Here is a 24,270-nt window from a genome sequence, read left to right as displayed (position 1 = left end):
CTCAGCCTGGACCTGTTGTGCAAGGATAAAACAAGGAAATGTGCAGTCTGAGCTCACTGAAGTGAAGAGTTTGGAATATTGGAGTTCTGCAGCTCTGTATTTTTACAATTTCTGTAAAGATTGACCAAGTGAACCCTCCTATTTCAGGCATGATCAACAGCAAACTTGTCAAGAAGTCTGGCCACTGCTAATTTTAGTTTAGGTTAAGCAGCAACACCAGACTTTGTCCCCCTTCAAAAGTCAGCCTCAGTGGGCCCAGCTCCACCAGGTACCTCTTACCCCTGCGCTGTGCCAGCTGATCATTATAAGAGCAGTGCCCAAGTTTTGAATTTTATTTTCCTCTTCCCTTCCTGTCCCATTTTCCTCGTCATGGTTTTTTTAGATTAGCAGCCTGCAGGTAGGGACTGTATGTAAGCTGCACAGGGAGCCTTTTTGGCTGAAGAGCAGGATACTTTCCAAAATAAACAATAAATACATTTTTAACAACCTAAAAACCATTACTTAATCCTGAACTCTGGCAACTTAGGGAATGACTGGGTTGTTTCAGCTATCACACTTAAATATAGCTATTAAATAATGAAGGCTGTGCACTCACTTTTCATCATCAAAAACATTTTGGATGGAAACACTGAAGCAGCCATTAAAAAATATGCTAATATATGTCCCTGCATTTTTCATTAGTGGTCTCCATCAAAACTGTCTTATACAAAGCCAGACCACTGGTTCTTCTGAAGCACGGATTGTCAACAGTGCCCTCCTGATGCTGTTGGACTCCATCAGCCTAAGGCAGCATAGCCAAGGGTTAGGAATGATGGATGTTGAGTGTCTTCCACCAGTTTATCCCTTCTCTAAAATACCTTTCACACAACTTATCCTCCAGAAACTGGGGCAGAGTACTGAACCAGAGACATCCCTACCGGCAATGAATTTGCTCCACCTGAATGTCACATAGACTCATTGCTCTGAAATTTAGATTTGAGAAGCTGCAGTACTGTGGGGAGCAGGCAAATGAGAAATTAGGACTAAAGGGCACAAGGCAGGTGCTTTGCTTACTGAACTTGTTTTCTGTTCTGCTACCTGCAAGTTTTCCCAAAGCAAAGACTCATCAGAGGTTTTTTTGTTGTAGGGAGGTAGGGAGCTACTATTCATTAGTACTCCATGATCATCTTAAGATTCCAGGAGAATGAAGTTCTAGAACATTTTATTTTGAATAGCTAAGTTTATAATTCAATGGCACTGCAGTGTGCCAAAACCCCAGGACATGTCCTCAACAGTTGTTTCCATACTGTTGCATCATAATTTCTGGTGTCAACTTTTTACCTTGAAACTTTGTCTCTTGGTTTACAACCATCCATTTACATGGCAGGCAAAGCCAATGTTCCTCATTTTATAAAATGGAAATGTATAGCTATACCTCAAGGCTTCTGAGAAGGTAGAAGAGCAGTAAGAGAAGAAAACTCACCTGAGGAAGGAGTCGGCTGCACTTCTCCATTAACTTCCAGCTGCCAGGCTGGTAACTACCAAGATGGGAAAAGCGTGTAGGTAGGCATGGGATCAATGGAGCCCTCCCTGTGCCCACAAAAACAATATTGGCACTGTAGTCTCTCTTCATTACCGCTACCACACAGGTTAGGCTTCTTAATGAGGGCAACTGCAGTCGTATTTATGAATGACCCCCAGCTGCTTTTTCCTCTTTGTTTCCATCTGATCTAAGTTTGACGATCAATAATTCAAAACTTGAACTCTATGCAGTATTTATGAGCAACAGTGTGGGGTTAATTTTGCTGACAGGCTTTGTAACAGGAGCCCTTCCCTCCTAGAGAAATGGCCACAGCACTAACAGAAAATAATCTAATGTGAATGGAAGTGGGAGAAGAGCCTCACAGTTTGCACAAAAATATCAAAGCGTGAGGGGCTCAGTGTTTTTGATTGCCCTCAGGAATAGAATACATTGCCAAACCAACCCATTTTATTAGGCATTTGCGTAACTTTTCCAAAACAAAAACAAAAAAATGTGCTTTCATAAAAATGAAGGGAATGCTGTGGGACTAATTCAATAAAGAAACACAGCCTGAAAAGTTCTGTTCAATTTTGTGTTGATATTTTGTAATTTAAAAGATGAACACAAAGCCAGAACGTGCACAGGCAACATTAGCTAAAAATACCGGTACGTCTACAATGTATTTTTTTAAGTGCATTATAAAAACACATTCTAAAATGTTAAATTTTAAAAAATCTAAGTGTTTTAGTCATAAAATGCCTGGATAAAGAGTTTTCAAATTCCTCTTGATAGCCTATTAAGGTGCATCTCACCAAGGCAGGATGATCAAACACACATCCCCAAGGCCATTTTTGGTAGCCCATTGCTGCGTTTCCAAAGCCTGGTGAGGTGCTCGGCTTTGAGACCGAGGCGTAAATCTGACGTGTCCTACAGTCCTCCCACCTTCTGAAAGCAGTTAGTGCTTTCCCAGCTTCGGGAAAGACATAGGAGGGCTCTAGGACCCTGCCAGAGCCTTGATGCGAGGGCTTGGGGGAGGCATTAAATCTTGGCCATACTCCCCCACCCCACGCCTGCAGTGTGCAGCCTGTGGGTTCTGCAGTATTCTTGTGGCCCACTTCATATGAAAAGTTGGACCACCCTATACTAGGAGCAATCCACAAATACTGAACCACCAGTGAATAGGCCCCATCACAGGTCAACACCAACCAAGCAGCCCCCACTTGTGGCACCAGCACAAAGGCCCAACCTGCCAATTGTAGGGTCCGAGATGGTTGATACTAACGAAGGTACTCTTTCAGGTACCGATACTTGGATTTAGGGCAGGCATAGGCACTCTGCCCTCCAGATGTTTTGGGACTACAATTCCAATCACCCCTGACCACCGGTCCTGTTAGCTAGGGATGGCAGGAATTGTAGTCCCAGAACATCTGGAGGGCTGAGTTTGCCTATGCCTGATTTAGGGCTTTATCTGCTAGCACCAACACCTTGAGAATCTCACTGGCAGCCAATGTGGTGTTCTCAGGACCAGTGACATAGTCTCAGCAGGCTGTCCGACTTAGTAGCCTAGGAGATGCATTCTGCATTACCTGCAGCCTCTGAACCACCTTTAAGGGCAACCCCATATAATAAATCACTGTATTTCACACAGAAGGTCACCAGAGCATGAGCTATCCCTGCTGCCCCAAAACACATCCTATTAAGTCAACTTGAATGTTATGGTGTTGGGAGAATCTCCACTGTACAAGGTAGTGGCTCCCACTATTCTTTAATGAGCAGATGGTGAAGGGCTATATGAGGAATTTCCTAAATGTTAAGATTACAGGCAAAATTTCAAACCAAAATTTTGTTTCTTGGTGCAAGCACTATTGTCAGCCCATGCCAGTAACAGCACACAGGAATGGTCTCCTCCCATGCAACAATGATGGGGAAATTATTCTAATTGCTTTGCTTCCATAACATCAATCTTGCTGCATTTAGGCTCACAGGAGACCCCATTTGGACACAGCTGGTGATCAGAGTCCTTCCTGGAAGAGTATATGTAACTCGGAAGTGCAAGAGGTTCCACAGACCTGGATCCAAAGTGATTCACAGTAGTTCAATTTCCACAATGTTCTGCCTTCCTGCCTTTATGGATATGGATCCAAGTGCTTTTGAATGTATGACAGTTGTGATGAGTCCCTAGTCAGTGTGGATTTCAGAGCACATTTAAGAGTTCTAATTCCCCCCCCCCAAGAAACCTGGGAACTGTAGCTCTGTAAGGGGTCTCTTATCACCTCTCAGCACCCTTAACAATTCCAAAGATTCTTTTGGGGGGCATGACTGTTGAAGCAGGCAGACTTGCTGAAAAAGTTTTCAGCAAGTGTCTAGCACAATATAGCAGTGTGCCTCGCTGGTCTTATTAACACCAAAGGTAGCTCCTTTGTGATGTATGGGACAACGCAATCCCTTAAGTAAACTGTTCCCAATCTATATATCAATTGCAAAACTTTGAACCTGGCCTAGTACCAAATAGGCATCCAGATGTAATATGTTGACAGGGTATCACACTCTTGTTGGTAACCGTGCTGCAGCATTCTGCAAATCAATTCAGTGGGACTTCCTCTACTAGTACAATCCTAATCATGTCCTACTTAGCCTACTAGAAGCAGATTTTCACTTAAAGTACATAACTCAAGTTTGGCACTTCTAAACCTTGATAAACCTGAGTAAGAATCATTTTTTCCCCCAGATCTGGTATTTTCAAGCATTTCAAATGAGCACTGCATGAACTTTTTATAAAGGAGAGTAATCATACTTCAAAGTTTGAATAATTTATTGAAAATTTAAGAGACTGCAACTGAAGCCCTGTACACTTTCCTTTGAAATGCAGGAACAGCTTCTTTCTCCTGTGGAATACAAAGTTAGAATCTTAGCACTAGGAAACAGTATGCATTCAACAGCTAAAACAAGAGCAAAGTTTTAACAGCTAAACCTCAGTATCTATTGTATTAAATGAAAACCTGGCATATCAGATACAAATTAACACAGCAAGTATATTAAGAGAAACATACATTTCAGCTACATTACCAGATTCTGAACCTCTCTATTTTCCCCTCCAGAATAACAGGGCTGCAGCACAGTTCAAAGGATGCTTCTACTTGAGTGGCACTGTTTGTATGCTTATCAGCATTTTCACATGCATAGTTTTGAATTAGTAATTAGTACAGCTGCTTACATAGGGACCCAGGTGGCGCTGTGGTTAAACCACTGAGCCTAGAGCTTGCTGATCAGAAGGTCGGCGGTTTGAATCCCTGTGACGGGGTGAGCTCCCGTTGCTTGGTCCCAGCTCCTGCCAACCTAGCAGTTCGAAAGCACGTCAAAGTGCAAGTAGATAAATAGGAACCACTACAGCAGGAAGGTAAACGGCGTTTCCATGTGCTGCTCTGGTTTGCCAGAAGCGGCTTTCTCATGCTGGCCACATGACCTGGAAGCTATACGCCGGCTCCCTCGGCCAATAATGCGAGATGAGCGCGCAACCCCAGAGTCGGTCACGACTGGACCTAATGGTCAGGGGTCCCTTTACCTTTACCTTACAGCTGCTTACAAAAACAAATTACGGTAAAAATGTCTTAAAGTTATGCTGCAGTTATTCTACTACATACCTCTATAGCATAGTTAAGGTTTTCCATTCTCCTTCATTCAATCGTGCTGGGACCTACTGGCTAATGCTCTACTGTAAAAAAGGGAAGTTTGAATTACTACATGACTAACAAAAAATCCAAATAGGCATTATTTCAAAGCTTTTCACTGAAGGTACGTTAAGGGTAATTTGGTACTGGCTAATGGTGGGATAAACTTCACTTCTTTAGGCAAGGGACTCTCAGTTCTTTTCACTTCTAACTCGAAAGAAAATGCTTCCAATACAATGAAATTTAGTTATCAATTCATTATAGTATCAACATTCAATATTGGACAATTAATGTAATCAAAGAAAGTCACAGAATAAATATCACATACAAATATACCATTAAAGAATGACCAAACCTTAGGTAACTTTATTAGCATCAAGCGAGAATTTCCTGATCCTTGCTAGTATATAGCTTAGGTGGTTTTTTTTTTGTCACAGCTAACAATTGGAATTTCTTCCTTACCTCCCTGAACCAATATAACACAGGAGACTCCCTTACAGGGTATTTCTTAAGTGATACATGATAATGATTCTAAAATCATGGTCAACCTGTGTCTTGATTTGGGGACTTACAAACATAAAATGCCAACTAAGTAGCCATTTCCAAATGCACGGGTAAAAGCAACATTCCCACTCAGTATTTAATGCTACACATTTTATTATAGATAGCAAACCATTTATTTAAGCTTGAAAGTCTCACTTAGCACAATAGCACTTACTTCTGAATAAACACCACAGACATCACTGTACATTTGTTAATTTGAAACCATAGTTGATCGCTTTAAGAAAATAGGCTTACACTTATCAAGTAAAGAAAAAAACCCAGAAATAGTATTCTGTACCATACACCAAGTACATAGTACATAATTTGCACCAATCAATAGACAGAAACTTGCTACCTCTTGGGCTGCTATCTCTAGTGTTGCTAGCCAATGACCAAGTCAGAGGGAAGAAACAAGATAGCACAATAGGAAGGATAAAGATTATATAAGGTACAGTCATACCTCGGTTTAAGTACGCCTCAGTTTGAGTATTTTCAGTTTAAGTACTCCGCGGACCTGTCTGGAACAGATTAATCCACTTTCCATTACTTTCAATGGGAAAGTTCGCTTCAGGTTAAGTATGCTTCAGGTTAAGTGCGGACTTCTGGATACACGCATACCTCGGGTTAAGTACGCTTCAGGTTGAGTACTCCGTGGACCCGTCTGGAACAGATTAATCCACTTTCCATTACTTTCAGTGGGAAAGTTCGCTTCAGGTTAAGTACAGACTTCCGGAACCAATTGTGTTTATAAACCGCGGTACCACTGTATATTGGGTAGACAACCTTCTTCAAGTAAAGGGCTGAATTTTTCCTCAGGGGAAATGGTTGGGGGCTACATAACAGCAGAGGGCAGTCAAAGCAAAAGCAGGCAGAAACACATTTTCTTTCTGTGACCCCATCCATTTGCTTATACAAGAAGGAAAGGTCAAACCTCCACAACACACAGTGTAAATCAGCTAAGTGGCAGGATCCTGCAGCCCATGGTGCAGGTGAAGGAAAGTGCAGGACTGCATAGGCGGATTCCTTCATCTTAAGGGTAGACAGATGGTGGAGATGCTCCCAAATAACCCTTAATCATTGTTAACATTTAAGTCTGATCTCAGCAATCAACAGCCCCTATCCATAAGTGTTTAGCACCTGGTCACAGGAAAATGCATTCATTTGAGTGCCTTACCTCATATGCAGAAGCACTCTAGTTTCACCCAGCTGGTATTGACTTCACCTATAAGGATAAGAACGGAAGTTACTAAGGGAATACAGACTGCAGTGTTTCTGAAAACAAAGTTTTAAGTTTAAACGTAAGAGTAACTTATGGAATAGCAAACTGAGGGGAAATTACAAATTCTACCAATATTCAGTTGTTGGGAAGTAGCATGGGGCACAAGTAGAAGCTGAATGCTTTATTTCAAATATTGAAACACATTATAGTGAACAAACACAACTAGACTGAATGAATTAAATCCCAACTGCCAACCTAAGCATAAGGATATGCAGCCAGAGGTACGTTACCTCTTATGTGCAGATGCAAAGCCATTGCATTCAACTATGTGGTTGCTTTTCTGAATTGTTGCCATACACCCCCCAACCCCATGAAGCAAATAGTCATTTGAACTAATGGAAGGCCAGTCTAACGGTCTCCTGAAATCTTCACAACAGAAATTGGAATTTATCAGTCTTTCTAACTTTTTTTCTGCAGTTGTCCCTCTATTCCCCCCAATTCCCTTTTCAGTCTCATTAAGGGCATATAGCAAGTGAAAAGACAACCTTTCCACCTATAACTAACTCTTAAAACAGCCCTTTAAGATGTAAGAGACACTGCCAGCCAGACAATGTGCCAGTTTCCTGAAGTCCACATCTTAGCTTAGTACTTTTGCAAAATGGAAGGAACACACATTTTAGGATAAAGCAACACAATTTATGTTCTTTTCAATCACTAGCTATTTCCGTCATCCGTTCCCAAATCTCACATTGTACAGGGATTGAATCCAAGTTTTGTCTGGGGGAATTTATATACACCACCATGGGTTTTCATAGGCACATGCTAATGCAAAAATCCAGAGTGGGAAAAGTCTCCCTTTTCTCCTCCCCCTCCCAATCCCACCACCCTCACAGCATTTGCTTAACCCCAGTGAGTGGCATAAAGGCAGATCTGCAACTGACCTGTTGATTCCAACCTTGCTAGCTGTGATGGTGGAAAACAACCAATGGTCCAAACAAACCTAAAAAAGCACAATCTCTTCATATTGGGCTCCATTTAGAATGAGTGACTATAGGCCTTCCTGATTAGCTGGAGATCATTAGCAGTTATTGTTTGAATGCCGAACTATCCTCAAACATCTGTTCAGCTATCAGGGAGGGACTGCAGCCAATAAAAGCTTTGCACACTCAGTATAGTAAAGCCTCCCTCCCCCACAAGGTTATGAAGTGCTTCTCTCCTGACAGCACCAGTAATCGGAACCGCCTAGCAGATTACGCATAATGTATTCTGGCACCACACTTCTGAGCTCTTAAGTCAGTTTTTGTAAGAAATCAAAAGTATTCAAAGACCAGAATGAAGAGTTTAAAAATGGAATACAATGCAAGCACTTTGTTATTTATCATGCCACTCTGACAAAAGTGGTGGTATTTTCAGCAGACGAGTTACTGCCTAGGATATGTACTGTATTTCTGTTTGTCACTGCATTTAAGTATGTACCCCACAGCCTTATTCCAATTCATCTGGTCTAAGTGAGAAATATCTATTAAACCCAATTATGCAGAGATCCACACTTACTGGTTACCATCCCACACCAAGTAAACCCTGGGCATACTGGTCAAAACAGTAACTACTGTGGTTGGTACATATCTGCAATCCAACTACTGCAGTTGTTTTATTGCATTCCTAGTGGAGCTATTATCACTAGACTTTGGAGATCTAGCTTAAGCTTGGGCGGAATTAGTTGCACAATGCATATGCTGCTCATACCAGTATTTCACACACACTTTTCAGTGGCAAACTGTTAAAAGTACAGAAGACATGTTTATCCAGTCTGAGACTGCTGCTGCTATACGCCAAGATTCATTAATGAATCCTGCTCAATTATTAAAGTCCTTGAAATACAGTACCTACGTTTGACAGAAGCACAGTTCAGCCCTAAGTAAAATATTTCCAATTCTTGTGCCAGATCAGATGGAAACACTTTTTAAGACACAGAATATTGAACTACCTAGCAAACAAAGCCAACAGACCTGGAGGGTAATACATGTTAGGTATGTAACCCCATTATGTATTTTCACCATCAATGAAACAGAAGAAGCTACACCTTTTTGGTAAGATGTATATGGAACATGAGAAGTGGGAGTTCGATTTTTTTCAGTGTATCATTTGAACAAATTCCACAGCCATTATTCCACAGCCACCCAAACACATTACATAACTAACCACTAAAGTTACAAAACACCACTCCCCACCCAGCAACCAGGGCAAGTTACATATGAATATATAGCTTTCTAGCCAATAAAGGGCTGAAATGTGGATTTTGCCATGAAAGTGGAAAATGTATTAAGAGTACTTATTCCTATGAGCAACAAACAGGACCTTGAGTAGATATTTACAAGTTGTACTCCCTTTCCCATCCCCATTGATCTCTAAGAATCTTTTTGGTACACAGTAAAGATGGAAAAAAGTCATATGCACGAAGGAATCACGGGTCTGAGGCACACATCTCAGCATCACGGTTAGCTTGCCTAATGCTGATTGCAGGTTAGGCCTCAAATCTAAGCATCATACAGTATGAGTAGTGCTGCACTGAAATTCCATGGTCAGAAGTGTGATGCCAGAGTACCCCCACAGCAAGATTACACAGAAAGTCACCAAGTTAGATTATAGTGCTTTTTACCTACCTGTATGCAGGCGACAAAGAATCTCGGAGCAAGCAGGAATACTACTTCCAGGTCCTAATGTCCACTTGTGGTACTACGTTCCTCACAGTTATGCACTGCGAAAATGCTGACTAAGTGCTGTTATGTAGCAGGCCACTACTTTTTAAACAGTGTCATATTGCAGTCTCAAACTCCAGAAAAAAGCATGCTGCCACAAGTGGTTGCCCAGGAGATGCCAAGAAGTTGTTTTTAAAAAAGCAGATACCACAAAATACGCACAGAAACATAAATTCAGTTTTTCATTATAACCGGCAAGGATGTGGTTATAGCATGCTAGGGGGTTTAAGAACATGGGAAGAGATAGGAATTTGTGCGGAGGCCCTTTTGTTGACTGAAAGCATAGTGGGCATGCAGAAGTGTAATAGTCACTCTTCTGCTCAAAAAGCACCTGCATGTAAGCCCAAAGAAGTGTTTAAAACACATTTTTAAAAAGATAAAAACTAAATAGAACATCCAATTCAGTGAGAACTCAGAATCAATTAATTTGCTGGTACTTGGGGTCCTGCTTAATATGCTTTGAAGTCAAACTACTATACAGGTATTTAAATGTGCAGTTGTCAAGACTTGCCAGGTAAGGTAAAAGAATAAACTGCAGCTCACTATCTGTCCAGATTTAACATCAGCCTAGATTTAGACAGAATGAAACAAGAAATGAACCTTAGGAAGGTAATGGGACCATCAGCCTCCTTCACTCTTCAAGATTACAGTACTAGAAAAGAGCATGGTTTAGGGTATGTGCCAGCATCCTAAGGAAAAATGGCATGTAATCTGAAAAATAAACTGAAAATTAGTGTCCACGTCCAGAGACCCCACCACTGTCAATCTGAGTTTCTTCCAGTGGGTGTCACATGAACACCCTTTCAGAAAATGACCTGCAGGTGACTGAGCCCCTAATATCAAATGACAATGAAGCTGAACTTGCAGGTTCACTGACCTGTATACAAGGGTTTCTCTACACAGGTATCCAGCTCAAGAACTGTAAGTTAAACATTTCCCTACTGTTCCTATAGCAGCTGGTTTTGGATCTCACTTCCTGAAAGGTTGTGGAAATGTAGCTCAATCCAACTGCAGTACTAAACAATCATCCAGCAGCCTTAACCACCATTTCCCAGCATTCTTGCATTTAAAATGTTGCTTAGCACAGAGCTTTGTGCTAATAGTTTGTATGATCAAGATGTAATCATTGATGGCACCAAGGTTTATCTGCTCCTGTTTTAAGCATATTACAGGTAGCCCATTATTGCCAAAACAGAGTAACACATTTGAAGGATTAAAAGCTGTAATAGTCAATTGTTGAATAAACATCCAGAATAAAATGCAACCAAGCAGGTTGATCTTCATTTCATCAACCACAGTATTTTTTGAACTGGGAAACACTGCTCCCAGCATTTTAGGTGCCATCAGGGTATGGAGTCCAAGACACCTTTAATTCATACATGTCTTTTATTAAGTTAAGGATGAATGATTCAACCACCCTACTAGATTTAACACCAAATGTATACAATGTGTCCTGAGGTTCAAAACTTCCAAATTTTAATATTTAGAACCTCAAGCATCAGGTTTGTCTGGCAATTTACTAGAGTGTAGGATACTATGCATTATTAACCCCAAAGTAACAAAGGATACTTTCATTTCTGTACTCGAGTTCACAAACTGCAAGAGTTGTAAAATACAAGTGCCCTCCCATCCAAGCATTCTGATTAAACATTAACAGTAAAAAAGGGCAGCCAGGTCTTATAACACTGAACATGTTGGGATGTCTCACTGAACAATCCTTTAAAAGAAGTTCAGATAGAAGTTCAATACAAGCCATGTTATGAAACCTGAAATGGGAGATGCTTTTAAGATACTCAGCAGCAAATACTACTAAATGTCTGCCAACACATTTCCCTTCTCCGACCATCTTACTCAAGACTAAAGTAAGTTTTGTGTGTCTGCATCAGATTGCCAGTGCTTCCTTACTGCAGGGCAATTAAAGCCTTTAAGCCCCTTAACACAAAATCAAGTACTAACTGCATTGCAACTTTCGTAGAACGAGCGTAGGTGTATTTTCAAGATGAGTCCACCTCTTAAGTTATTTCATACTCATCTAATTAGGTCTCATTGCATATTGATAGGTCAGCAGCTCAATTAAGACATTTTATTGCAAAGCAGCACCCAGGTCATGTTGTGCCAGACACCAAATTAGATTTCAAGCAATGTATGCACAATGGAAGGTGCAGTATCTTTGCTCTGTATACTTGGATCCAAGAAGGATAACGTTTACGATATAAAAACCATTGCTACATTTAGTCTATTTATTTTAGCACAGTAAAAAAAGTTTACACTTGGGAATTCAAATGGCACACCGTACACTGCCATCAAGGAAGGGACGTTATACATCAAAAAAGCTAGGTTTTGAACACTGCATTACATAATTATATTTTTCTTGCCCAGACCACTTACAAATTCTAGGTCATTAAGTTTCTAACATCCATAAAAACATAGCTTTCTTACTAAAATGCAAGAATTAAAAAAAAGTAGTGTCTAAACAAGACAAACAAAACAAACTGGAATGAAAATCTACAAGTCACATCTAAAATCGGGGCTTTTTGTTTGGGCCTTCATATTCTTCTCTCCCTCTCCCATAAGCTGCTGGAGTTCCAGGCCCCATTCCTCTAGGGCCCTGGCCACCTACAGGCCCCGCACCTCCCTGCCCAAATCGCTCTGGGCGCTATTAGAACATATTAAAGAGTTCATTATATGTAGTTGATGTCCATGTGTTTTAAGTATATATTTTAGAAGGTTCCGTAGTCAACGTTCGTCGATACAATCACCATTGAGCCGATCCACAGGGTACCGGGAACATAGAAAGGAAAAAAGGGTAATTTAATAATTAGTTTAATTTAATACATGCCTTGAGGTATGTTCCCAACTTGATCCATTCTCAAATGCCTGCTTCAGCAAAAAGATCTCCCTGAAGTGCTAAAAATGCAATCATTAGTATAGGCTTGATCTAAGAATTGTCTCAAAAAGAGAGTTCTGGGAGTCTGCCACCATTACTTTGCTCATCTGTACTGCAGCACAAAGTTGTCAGTCAACAAGGCCCAAGTAAGCCTAGCCATAGGCCAGGTTCAGCTCCCAAAAGGAGTCATCTTATGTAAAGATGACTACTTACCAATTTAATAGTTTGTCATGACTCAAGACTACAGTCTGCTTACTGAAAATGCAGAAATCTGAGAGCAAAAGTTGTTAAGACACCAATGAAGAACAAGGAATAACATGAGCCTAATGATAGATTTACCTAACCAAGACAAAGTAATATGAACTATTTGCACAGAATTTTGCTTTTTAAGTAGTTTGACTGCTCTAAACAGCCCCACAGAGGTCCCTAACCTCATGAGGTTTAGCAAGAAGTCCACTATGACTCTGCAGATACTGAACGCTTTCAATTCGTTTCCCAAGGATTCACAAAAGTTCAGACAATGATAAAACAGAGCAGTTAACTTTCCAATTATCTGTATTTTTTATTGAGCTATTAGGCACCAAGTAGAGTGAAATGGATCAAATATTTCATGTTAAGTCCTGTGAGGTTAAACCTAGAACTACTTTCATACAAAAAAGGCTTTCTAGAAGCCAATTCATTCAGCATGGCTCCTTTGAAAACTAACTGTATGAATCACTTTAACCAGATACACATGCAGATTCATTTTGTGAAAGTTTTCTCCACAGTAATCCCACAAACCAAAACCTAGAACGCTCCAACCAAAAAAATCACTAATGACAAATCACATGCATGAGCCCTTCACTGATTTGCATAGGTATCCAATCTTGGAATCACCAAGAGTCTGGAATTCCTAGTGTGCAAACAAGCAACTTTAGTAAAATTTCCTGCTGGTTGTTTTAAAATCCCCGAAGGCCAAGAATGAGCATATCCTGTGCGGACAGTCTACTTTTAAAGGTTATTAGCAGGTAAGGCAGCACATTGCTACATGCAAAGCACTGCCCACTGGAAAAGCATTCTTCCAATACCACCAGTTCCAAGACTTTTTGAGTATTTCATATGCACTGTTTGTACTATTAAAATTTTGAAAACATTTATCTAGGATTTACCAGACTACCTATTTCAATAGAAGCCTAAAACCAATTGCTAATCCTTTAAACTGCAAGGTCACCTAGTTCCTAAGACACCATCTTAAGAACTAGTTTCCCCGGGGGGGGGGGGGGTGTGGAGATTCTGTTTCCACAAAAAAGTGGCACACAAGGTACTAGGAGTTTATCCTAGTGAGCAAAAAACTGTGATGCGCACATTCATCTTGTCCCTACAATTGGCCATGAATTTTAAATCATGCATTAGAGCATACCCTTAAGGTGTATGTATGCACCACACCAGCACTGACTACACTTGGATTACAGAATATACCACACATATAGTGTGACTCTGCATATTTTTACAAGGCCTACTGTACTAGTACAGGCATAATGGATGAATAAAAAGTCTATCAATAGATCTACTAGCCCACCATGGCTATACAGAGCCTCCAGATTCAGAGGCACTATGCAAGTGCCAGTTAGCTAGGGAGCAGCAAATTCAAAGAGCGCTACTGCCTTCATGCCTTCCTTGTGATAATCCAGATGCATCTGATCGGCCACTGTGGGAAAGAGAATTGTGACCACAAACCTTTGATCGCTCTTAAGTAAGGGAATTTAAGCAGTATCTAAACATCATGACCAAATTATATATTGTCCTTTAAGCATCAACAAGCAACTTAATCAAGAAGTACCGTACAATAAGAACCTGCCTACCTTGAGCAAGAACTGCTTTGTTCACATGCTATGGCATAAGCCAACAAATACAATACGGTATACTGTTTGTATTTGATTGCTCACTACTGTCTACCTGTGACTAATCAGCTGCATTAAATAGTAAAAAGTATGCGTTTCACAAGGTGTGCTGATTATAATTAGGCTTGGAAGAGTGTGCCTCCATCTATTTTACAAGTATTTCACTATCACTTTTATGTCCCACAGTCAACTCAAGTTCAGAAAGTGACAGACCACTTCTGCTCATTAAGCTAACAACAAGAACTTGTAATTTTTCCGAAGATGAAAATTGATGAATTCCTTCCAAGCTCAACCAAAGAACTCCAAACCCAACCAGCTACTGAAAGAGCAATACCCGAAGCAGGAGTGTCCGAGTAGACCTCCCACCATACCAAGCAAAGACGTGTCTCAGCTTTACATTGCCCAAGAAGCCCCTTGCTTTGCACTATTCACACTTCTGGAAAAAGGAAGGTAAGAGGTGCTACACATCTACGGAATTTGTTTGGAATTGAAGTCAAGCTGCCACAGAATACATTACCATATCGCTTCCCATCATGGAGCCACTCATAGATGCTTGTCCAACTCCAGGACTGGTTTCATAGCCAAGGCCAGTACCACCTCCTAAAGGTGGGAATTTCTGAGCAGCTGTACCATAGGGATCTATAAAAGAAATCCGGTGGTTATATGCAGGATAGATTACAATCATTCTTGTGTGAAAAGTTTAACTGAAAAATTATTTACCTCCCATGTTCATTGTGCTGGTACCTCCCATTCTCATGTCCCTCTCCCTCTACAAAAAGCAAAATACAGAGTTTTAGGAACAAATAAAACACTTCATGAAGACAGGAGTGCCTGGCGTGCTCTGGTCCATGGGGTCACGAAGAGTCGGACATGATTAAACAACAAAACACTTCATGCTTTGCATTCTTGGTACGATACACAAATCAGAGTAAGATAGCATTATCTCTCATGAGATTGCTGAAATATACAGCAAAACTGGAGGAATATTTTAGAATTCCAAGTACAGAATTAAGAATGTATTTTGAACTCCTAGGGATCAAAACATGAGGAGCAAGCACCTGGGCATAGCCCTAACTTACAGGGTCCATGTAACCCATTCTACTATAACTTTCTTCTCTCTGTCTTCTCATTTGTTCTTCCATCTCACGTTGGCGGATCATCATCTCTTCTTCCCGCCTACGGCGCTCTTCTTCCTGTCTGAAAATTCAGATTATCCATTAGATTCCAGAATATCACTAAATTCTGCATCTCTGTAAACTTAAAACTCTGTACTTAAGTATCATGAAACTATCAAACTTTGTTGAAAGAGCCAACGTAAATGATAATCTGAACACAATTAAAGAAACAAACATGATAAACAGCTCACTCCAAAACATGAAACAAAAAGTAGTATTTTTACCTCAGCTGGATTTCTTTGCGTTTTTGCATCTCTTGATTGTGAAGTTCTTCCATACGCCTCAGTTCTTCTTGTCGCCTCATGAGATCTGAAAATTTGATTTTACATTACCAACAATTCACCATACATAAGCATCTTGCTTATTCCAAGACAGTATCAGAATTTTTTTTAAAAAGCAGTCATGTGTGAAGTTAAGCTAAAGTACATAATACAACCAGCTGTCTAGTTCCCCTGCTTAAAATCACATTGTTCTCATCAAATTTATGATGGCATATGTATATATATGGGGCAAACATTGCATTGGCAATGACCTAACTACTTCCAGCCAGTGGTCTGAAGGTGGACAACATTCACATCTTGCAGTGCCTCTCCAAGAAGCATTCCAACCATTACACTTTCATTTGTAAATGGGATTCAGGTACTTAAAAGATTTCTACAGTTAGCTCTCGAAGCAAAGCATCATGTACTTTGCACTGCTTAACATATTTGAATACAACATTAGGTCACAGAATCCTAGCACTACAGTAGAGTTGGAAGGTACCCCCCCCAAAAAAAGTAGTCTAGCACAACCCTGGCAAAGCAGGAACCAGAGCTTATTTAGCCTCTGTAGGAATAGTTGACCCAGAAGGTTCTGCAGAACCCTTTTACCAAGAGGTGAAGATGCTTCTTCCCAGAAAAGCTCACATAGCTTCAGAAGGCCTCAGTTCAGCTAATAATGCTCTTCAGGCAAGTTTTGCAAGCGCTCTGACTCTGGGGAGGAGATGCAGAAAATCAAGCAATGACTGGTAAAATACCTTGGCGCAAAAGATTTGCCTGATGCTCATGGTATGCATCTTCCATTTCACTTTCCAGTTTGTCCTTAGCATCTTTCATGTTTTTCTCCACCTGATCTCTCTGTTGTTTCTCCATTTCATCCAAAGACTTCCATCGCTGAGAGTATTCATATTCAAAACTTCCAGGCTGTGCAAACCGTGGAGGAGTCTCTCTCTCCCTAGATACCAATTGAAAATCCAATTAATAATGACAGTAGAGCTTATTTGCCAAAATAGTCAGCAGCAATATTGATTAAGTCAGGTAACAAGTAATGAGAAATTCAGGACTACTGAAAATCCACGGAAACTTAAAATTAGGACATTAAGGAACTTTTAGATTGGAATCACTATAGTTACCAAGAACCATTAATATACGATAGGAAAAAGGATCAGCTAATAAAACTGCACAAATGATCAGAAATATTGGATGGGAAAGGACTGCAGAGAATTATTTTTTTATAAATGTACTGTTTCATAAAATAAAATTAAAGACAAAATCATGTCCAATAAGCCACTGAGATAGGTAAGTGGACTCTAAAGTAACATGTTGGATGTTTTCCTTGTCTCCAAACAAGGACTCACTAATTTCTCGTTTTCTTTTCCAATAAATCCAATATCCTGTGGTTACTGAGTTCTTCTGTTCTCATTAGGATGCAGAGGTGGGGGCTTACAATTGATTTTTTAAACTTCTGCAAACCTTGGGGGGGGGCCTTTCAGCATACTGACTGATACCTCTCTCATTTTTCAGTGGTTCTGATTTGGGCTCTAATCCTGTCAGCATTAAATCACACATTTAAATGTGATTTAAAACGCATTTAAAAGTATACGCAATACTAGCCGAATGTAAAATGTGTCAAATTGCTATCCCAAAGCAGCACAATTTATGCTGTGCAAGCAGGTTTAGTGCCCTTCCCTTTAAAAACTTGAATGGACGGCAGGGGTGGGAAACTCATGTCCCATGGATAAACACTGCTGACTTCAGCCAATGTGTGACAGGACAGGGTAAAATTCTGAATGGCACTGCTTAAGTATTTTGCCAACCAGGGCTCCTGCTCATCAGCTAACCAGCATGGGCCAATTCTGCACAGACAGCCAAAGCAAGTATGTATACTGCAGGCTTCTGCTTCCCATAGGAGGGGAAGGAATTGCAAAAACAAAAAACCAAACCTTTTCTTGTCTTCATTCCTCCTGCTTCAACTGCTGCTGCTCGCTCCTTCTGCAGCACTGGCCAGGTGGTAAGCAAGAGGCTTTGACAGGTGGCTAAGACAACCCGACTGTCAATCATGTGATTGAAATGTCTGCAATCCAACAAACCTGTCAAATTTGGTGTGCAAGATTGGTTGCGACAAGGACTTGGCCCACGGAGCCTCAGAATTTCCCAGCTCTGGTGTAAAGTATGCTATCGAGTTCCCATGTCAAAGTAATCCCACATAGTTTTAATTTCAGTACCACAGTAAATACATTTTACTGAATTTCAGCTAAAATATGTCAATACCTTTAGCTATTAACAAACCTTTTAAGATACATCATGTAAAATTAACATGATGTGCATTTAGTAAGCAAAATTAACAATCAAATGAATACTGTACGTCAAATCAGATCTCCATCTATTTAGCTCAATGGGAAATTTCTCAAGGCTTTTTAGGTTCAGAGAACACACTTTACACCTCATGCATTATAAACTACAATCAATATTAAGTTATGCTAATCGTACATGTTTAAAAGTGCTTACTTTTGATACATTGGATTTTTCTGAGCCAGCTTTTCTGGAAGACCATCTTCATCATCCAACTGTTCAAGGGGCTCCACAATAACAGGTCTTGGAGTACTAAAAATAAGAGCAAAAGACACTTTAAAATAGTGCTGAAATTTTCAAGTTGCATGTAATGGATTGAAGACTACCATAACCACACAAATTCCAATCAATTATTACATTTACTCACGTTGTCAAAAGAAAGACGCCTTCAGAGCAACGTTCAAATGCTTTCCGAGCTGCTGGCTTAGATGCAAATTCAACAATGCCCTTTCCTGTTGATCTGCCACGATCATCTACAATCACAATAGCTCTTTCGATTGGGCCAAACTGAGAAAATGCTTCCTCCAGCAATTCATTGGATACATATGGGGAAAGATTACGCACAGAAAGAGCAGCAGCATGGGTGGCAAAACGCACACGAAGCTGCCGTCCTCTCATGGGAGTATCATCAAGCTCAGCCTTTGCAATTTCAGCAAGAGCTCGGGATTCCTGTGAATAGATTAACAACAGAAATGTTACCTCTTTTACATTCTTAACCTTCTAACTGTGCATAACATTAAGCAGTAATATGTATAACACATATGAAAAATTTATAAAAATTACACTCACCAGTTTAATAAAGCCAAAGCCTTTTCCTTTATTGATAAAGACTTCACCAGGTTCACCATATTTAGAAAATAACCTCTTAAATTCCTCCTCCGTTATATCAGCAGGCAAGTTCCCAACAAAGAGACGACAGCGCTGTGTGTAGGTCTTCTCTCCAGGCCGCCTCAGAAGCGACAAATTGGCTTTAAAACCCTAAAAATACAATTAATGACACACTATTGACTAAGCTTTCAGGAACTGCTAACTATGCAGAAAAATGTAAAAGGTTAAAGATTTATACAATCTGAAGAGAAACCAGAGTATATATGCAGAATAACGGTAACTCTGCAAATATGAAACTAATATGATACAAACCTTCTCCCGAGAATAACGGCAGCTAATGTGTATCACCCTCCAGATGTTGCTAAACCTCCTATTGCTTATTTATAAGGCTTAAGAAACCACTTTTCAACAAATGTTTTAGTTAGGTTGTACATCAAAAATATCAAAGAACATAGCAAATATCTATAACTACATATAAAAAAATCATCCCTGACTATTGGCCATGATAGGTGGGGCTGATAGGGAGTGCAGGGTTCAATAACATCGGTGGTATGTGTGTTGCGGATTCCCCATGTCTGCTCTAAAAGACAATCAAATTACTTTTAACTCCTTCCCTTTCTTTGTATATTTACACAACTGCACACTTCTAGAGCCTTTCTACATGCATGCAGACTAGCACATCAATCTAATAATCAGTTCTACTCTTCTGCCCCACCCCAAGCTATCACCTTGCTTACATAACCAATGGTTGCAATTGATAAACTAGTTTTCCTCTTACGGTAGATAAAAAAAACCTACCAAACAGCTTTATAGCCACTTGGTTAGTTATTTTCCATTTCCATTCTACTAGGCTTCACAATCAGTGTACATGTTACTCAGTAACTCCTATTCCAGTATGTCCGTTTTTATGGAAAGCAAATATATTCTAATTGTTGCCTTCCACAATGCTGTCTTTTTATGACAATTGCAATTTCAAAAGTACTTCAAAGTTTTTCACCCATCATACAAAATTCTTACCAAAATATGCTCCTCTGGACCAAATAACTTTTTCCAAATTAGGATTATGACAAAAAGTATTTAAGTCAAAAAGAGCATTAATTTCCCTAAAAACACTGTCCCTACTAAACATCTGTACACTCAATAGAATTATCACTGAACATAAATTGGAGTTTTATCAATGGCATAACCTGCTACAGCCAATGCTTAAATTTCACAGTCATACAATGCTGCATTCTGTGGTTTGATCTTGCTCTGGAAACTAGCTTTGTCCCATTATGGCCACTGCAGCTCATCAAACCCACCTTATCCCAAAGTATGTGAATACAGCGCCCAGTACACTGTCCTGGCATTTTTTGAAGTACAGCCTCCAAAGCAGAAACAGGCCCTTAAGCTCCAATCCATTCAAATGTCATTTACTGAAACAATCCCGTTAATACCATTCTTCAGAGTTCACCAATACATGGCTAGAATACTGAACAGTATATACCTACAGTTGAAAGCCAATCACACAAGTACAGAAAGACTTCTGAGACAAGCCAAATTCCTGCGTATTCTACAGCAGTTCAGTACAGCCAGCAAAACTCCTCCCAACAAAAAGCATTCCAGACTACTGTAGGACTAAACTGCCAACATTTCACCATATCAGCAACCATAATGCAAGTTCTCCTTTGCTCTTTACTCACACACCCATCACACTTCTACAGCCTTTTGGACGAAAATGACTTTCCCCTCCACTCAAGTGTTTCCCCTGTCAAACTGCAATAGGCACAATGGGTATCCACCTATCACAAAACACATCATTTCACTTGATAAGTATACTGTAGCGCTAAATGCCTGTCCTCTCACCCCCCCCCAAATCTTAAGATCCGCAAAGTTTTTCGTTTCATTGTTAACAGCTTTAAAGCGCCACCTAGGAAATTTTTAAGAGCAAGATTTCACCGTAACTTAGCTCCCATTGCTGTTGCTACGACAGAATGCGAAATCTGGAATAGCAAGAATTTTGAGGCAGAGTAAACTTCGGGACAAGATATAAATAACGGTGGACATGTTTTTTAGAAACCAAGATAGCACAAGATTTAAATTGAGGGACTTTTACCTATTCAATCCCACCACTACAACTCCACCCCTTTTAGCAACTCAATGCCACGCCCACTCCCCGAAGCAAACGCGCGGAACCTCCCCGAACACTCTTGCACATGCGCATCTCAAACAAAATCAAAATGGCGCCGAGGAACGCCGCACAGGGCGAGGAGAGAATAGCGAGCCGTATGAGCCGCCATCTTGTCCCGAATGCCTGTCATGACAGGGCTGGTTAAGGGCCCAAAAATCTACCCACCTCCGCATCGGACATTTTCTCCCCGCCGGCACCCTGCTGCTGCTGCGAGTGCTGGTGTTGTTGCTGCGAAGGGTGCTGGTGCTGGTGTTGATGCTGGCCTTGTCCTCCACGCCTCTCGCCGCCGCCGCGATGCTGTCCGAGCCCTCCGCTCTTGGGGCCTCCTCCTTGTTGAGGGCCTCCCGGTCCGCCCTTTAAGCCACTTTGTCCTCCGCCGCCTCCGGAGGACTGACCGGGACCCTTTTTAGGGCCCCCCTGGACCGGACTTTGGCTGGGCGGCGCAGACTGCTGCTGAGACGGCGGCGGATCACCACCTCGGCCGCCGCTCTGGAGCCCCGCGGAGGCAGCAGGAGCGGAGGTCGAATTCGGAGTGGGGGCGGAGGAAGAGACCGGAGGCGCTTGGCCGACCTGGTTTTGGGTGGGCCCCACGGAAGGCGACGAGGCTGCTGGGCTGGAGGAAACGGAGACGGAGGCCGCGGAGGAAGGAGGAGTGGAGGCCGAGCTGGGTGGCTTGGCAGGCTCCGGCTTCGGGGGGCCTCCAAGACCACCGGCAATGTGGTGGTGGCCCCCGCGGGCCTGGCCAATCCCGCCTGCCATGCCCGGCGGCGGCGAACGGAAGTCGTGGTTCCCCGGGAGGCCGCCTCGGCCTCCGCCGCCCCCGCGCCGATGGAAGCCGCCTCCACGGCTACGGAAACGGTCTCTCGACATGGCAAAAATGGTGGCGGTTGGGGTGGTACCGTACAGCGACACGACTCTTTTCTCCTCCTCGGAGTCCGACAGAGATCAAAATGGCGACAGGCGCTGAGGTAAAAACGGCCTCGCTGCCGCCTTTGTCCCACCTTTATATAGCCTCGCAGTACAAGCGCAAAACTCCGCCTCTTTCTCCTCGCCACGGCCAATCCAATAAACAATCGCTCTGGTTAGATTGATGAGGACGTTAACCAATCAGTTTGTCAAGTTGTTTCCCTCTCTGGAAAAAAGGGGGAGGGAAATTCCGCTTCTCCCTCTATGCAACTCACTAAACCAATAGTGAGGCGCAATGCAAGAAAGATTGACAGGGAAATTATACAATAGGCATTTGAGTTGGTAGATAGAAGGCGGGCAACGTCCGTTAACTTCTCTCTGCATTGATTGGGTCGTTTGGTCAGCAGAAGGCGTGGCTTACTAATACATGTAACTAATAGAGAGGTTCAGATTGTGCGCATACCAGAGAGCCTTGCTGCAGACTAGCCGGAGGCTATGGGTGCCACGTGGTTCGCCATGGGTTTAACCCAGTTTCATTATTACGAGCATCTTATAGTAAATAGCTGTGCAACTGATACCATTATATTCCCATAAATGCTATGATAACGTGGTCATGATAGCAATCTTAAAACTGCTATATATCTAAAGTGGGTGCAGCACCAAACAGCTACCATGGTCCTTTTTCACTTGCCCTGCTGTTCCTGCTTGGCAGTTCCCCACAATGTGCCAATCCAATCCATATGTGCGCAATTTAAGGTAACACCTCATGCATTGGATGGAAAGCTTCTGCCATAATGAATTTAGGATGCAACAAGACATGCATTTTTGCTTGAAACAAACTTACACAACAACCCTTCTGTATTTGGGTGAAAAACATACTGTATTAGAACAATCGTAAAAGAGCAAGTTTAGCATTTATCATATTTTCTAAAGTTAACCATTTCATTTGCAGTTGCTCACCTCTTTCACAAAATCATAATATCCAGAGTCCTTTGGGAAGGAAGGAAACTGACAACCCCATGGAAAAGTTTGTATTGTAGGCCTGCTGTGAAATACTAGGCCCCATTGCCTAGAAGTAAACCCCCAGCATGAGCATGGTCACTTCCAGGGCTTTTTTTTCTTCAGGGGGTACTCAAAGGTACGCAGTACCAGCACCTCTTTTTGTTGTGGTTAAAAAGTGTGGCACTTTCTGTAACAACTTCATGGTGAGTACCAGAACCTATTTTTCTAGGGGGGGGGGGAGAACCACTGGTCGCTACCAATTACTAAGCATCCTCAAAACATTTGTGAGTTCTGACCCTGTACCAGTGGGAATTTTGACCTTAAGCAGGAGGCATTTCCCCCCTGCTTGTTTGCCAATATGAATGACATTGTAGTGGTGCTAGCAGTCAGCAGAATGAGTCTGATGGTGACGGCCGCGCTTAAACAAAATGGACGGTCCTTTTCAGAGGTGAGGCTGCATAAGCCAAGGACAGAAAATGTTCCTACCACTAGGTGTCTCAGAGCACAGCCGCAGGAGGCGATGGTCAGCTGTTCCCCATGCTGGGGTGGGGAATACAGTTTGTAAATGCTCCTTACAACAGTTACCGCATTTATTTCCATGCAATTTATTTCAATTTTGACCCATCTGCCCTTCTAATACTTACACATCAAAGTGGGCAACTTGCAGCAAATTAAAATCAAGGTGTTGCAAAACAACATTGTTACAATACAAAAGGAAGCAGGCCTTACATATTAAAGACAACTCTTCATTATTATTTACCCTGCAATAATTAAACTTTGCTAACTGCCAGAAGACAGTAAGAAGAGGGGGGGGACTTTTTAATTATCCTGAGTGGTTCCTATTTGCCAATGGTACCTACCTCGTAAATGTAAATTCTGAAAGATTCATCATGGATTATACCACTTTGGTTTCTTTTTAAGACTACTGATGCAATGCATAATAGTCAGATGAAATGCTGCTGAGAGGAATAAAAGTCTACTATTTAATCACTGGCAGACTCAATGGCAGAGTCATTCCTGACTAGCATAGCTCCAGACTTCATTTTTGTCACCGAACCTTCATTTCAAAAATGAATTGTACAGAATTGCAAGGTAATTCAGAATTAAACTGTCATACAATGCA

General features: G+C 41.4%; 1 protein-coding gene across 6 annotated transcripts; it reads right to left on the bottom strand.

The window, feature by feature from the left end:
• Window positions 1-4,295: 4,295 nt before the first annotated feature.
• Window positions 4,296-22,232, bottom strand: SFPQ (splicing factor proline and glutamine rich). Of its 6 annotated transcripts, none has more exons than XM_060275831.1 (13): window positions 21,405-22,232; window positions 19,031-19,219; window positions 18,609-18,910; window positions 18,398-18,493; window positions 16,648-16,844; window positions 15,857-15,941; window positions 15,537-15,654; window positions 15,178-15,226; window positions 14,975-15,096; window positions 6,887-6,934; window positions 6,173-6,373; window positions 5,143-5,213; window positions 4,296-4,386 (listed from the first exon to the last, which is right to left on the bottom strand). In XM_060275831.1, exons 1-10 carry the CDS (start codon window positions 22,107-22,109, stop codon window positions 6,911-6,913), a joined length of 1,887 nt encoding a protein of 628 aa, XP_060131814.1. In that variant the 5' UTR covers window positions 22,110-22,232; the 3' UTR covers window positions 4,296-4,386; window positions 5,143-5,213; window positions 6,173-6,373; window positions 6,887-6,910. The 6 variants fall into 6 exon arrangements, with proteins under 6 accessions (XP_060131814.1, XP_060131815.1, XP_060131816.1 ...); XM_060275832.1 differs by having other exon boundaries at window positions 6,173-6,230; XM_060275833.1 differs by having other exon boundaries at window positions 5,143-5,210; window positions 6,173-6,230.
• Between the last annotated feature and the right edge of the window lie 2,038 nt (window positions 22,233-24,270).

The sequence above is a fragment of the Zootoca vivipara genome, chromosome 6 (assembly GCF_963506605.1).
Source record: "Zootoca vivipara chromosome 6, rZooViv1.1, whole genome shotgun sequence".
Lineage (NCBI taxonomy): Eukaryota > Metazoa > Chordata > Lepidosauria > Squamata > Lacertidae > Zootoca > Zootoca vivipara.
This window is presented reverse-complemented; position numbering and strand designations above follow the sequence as displayed.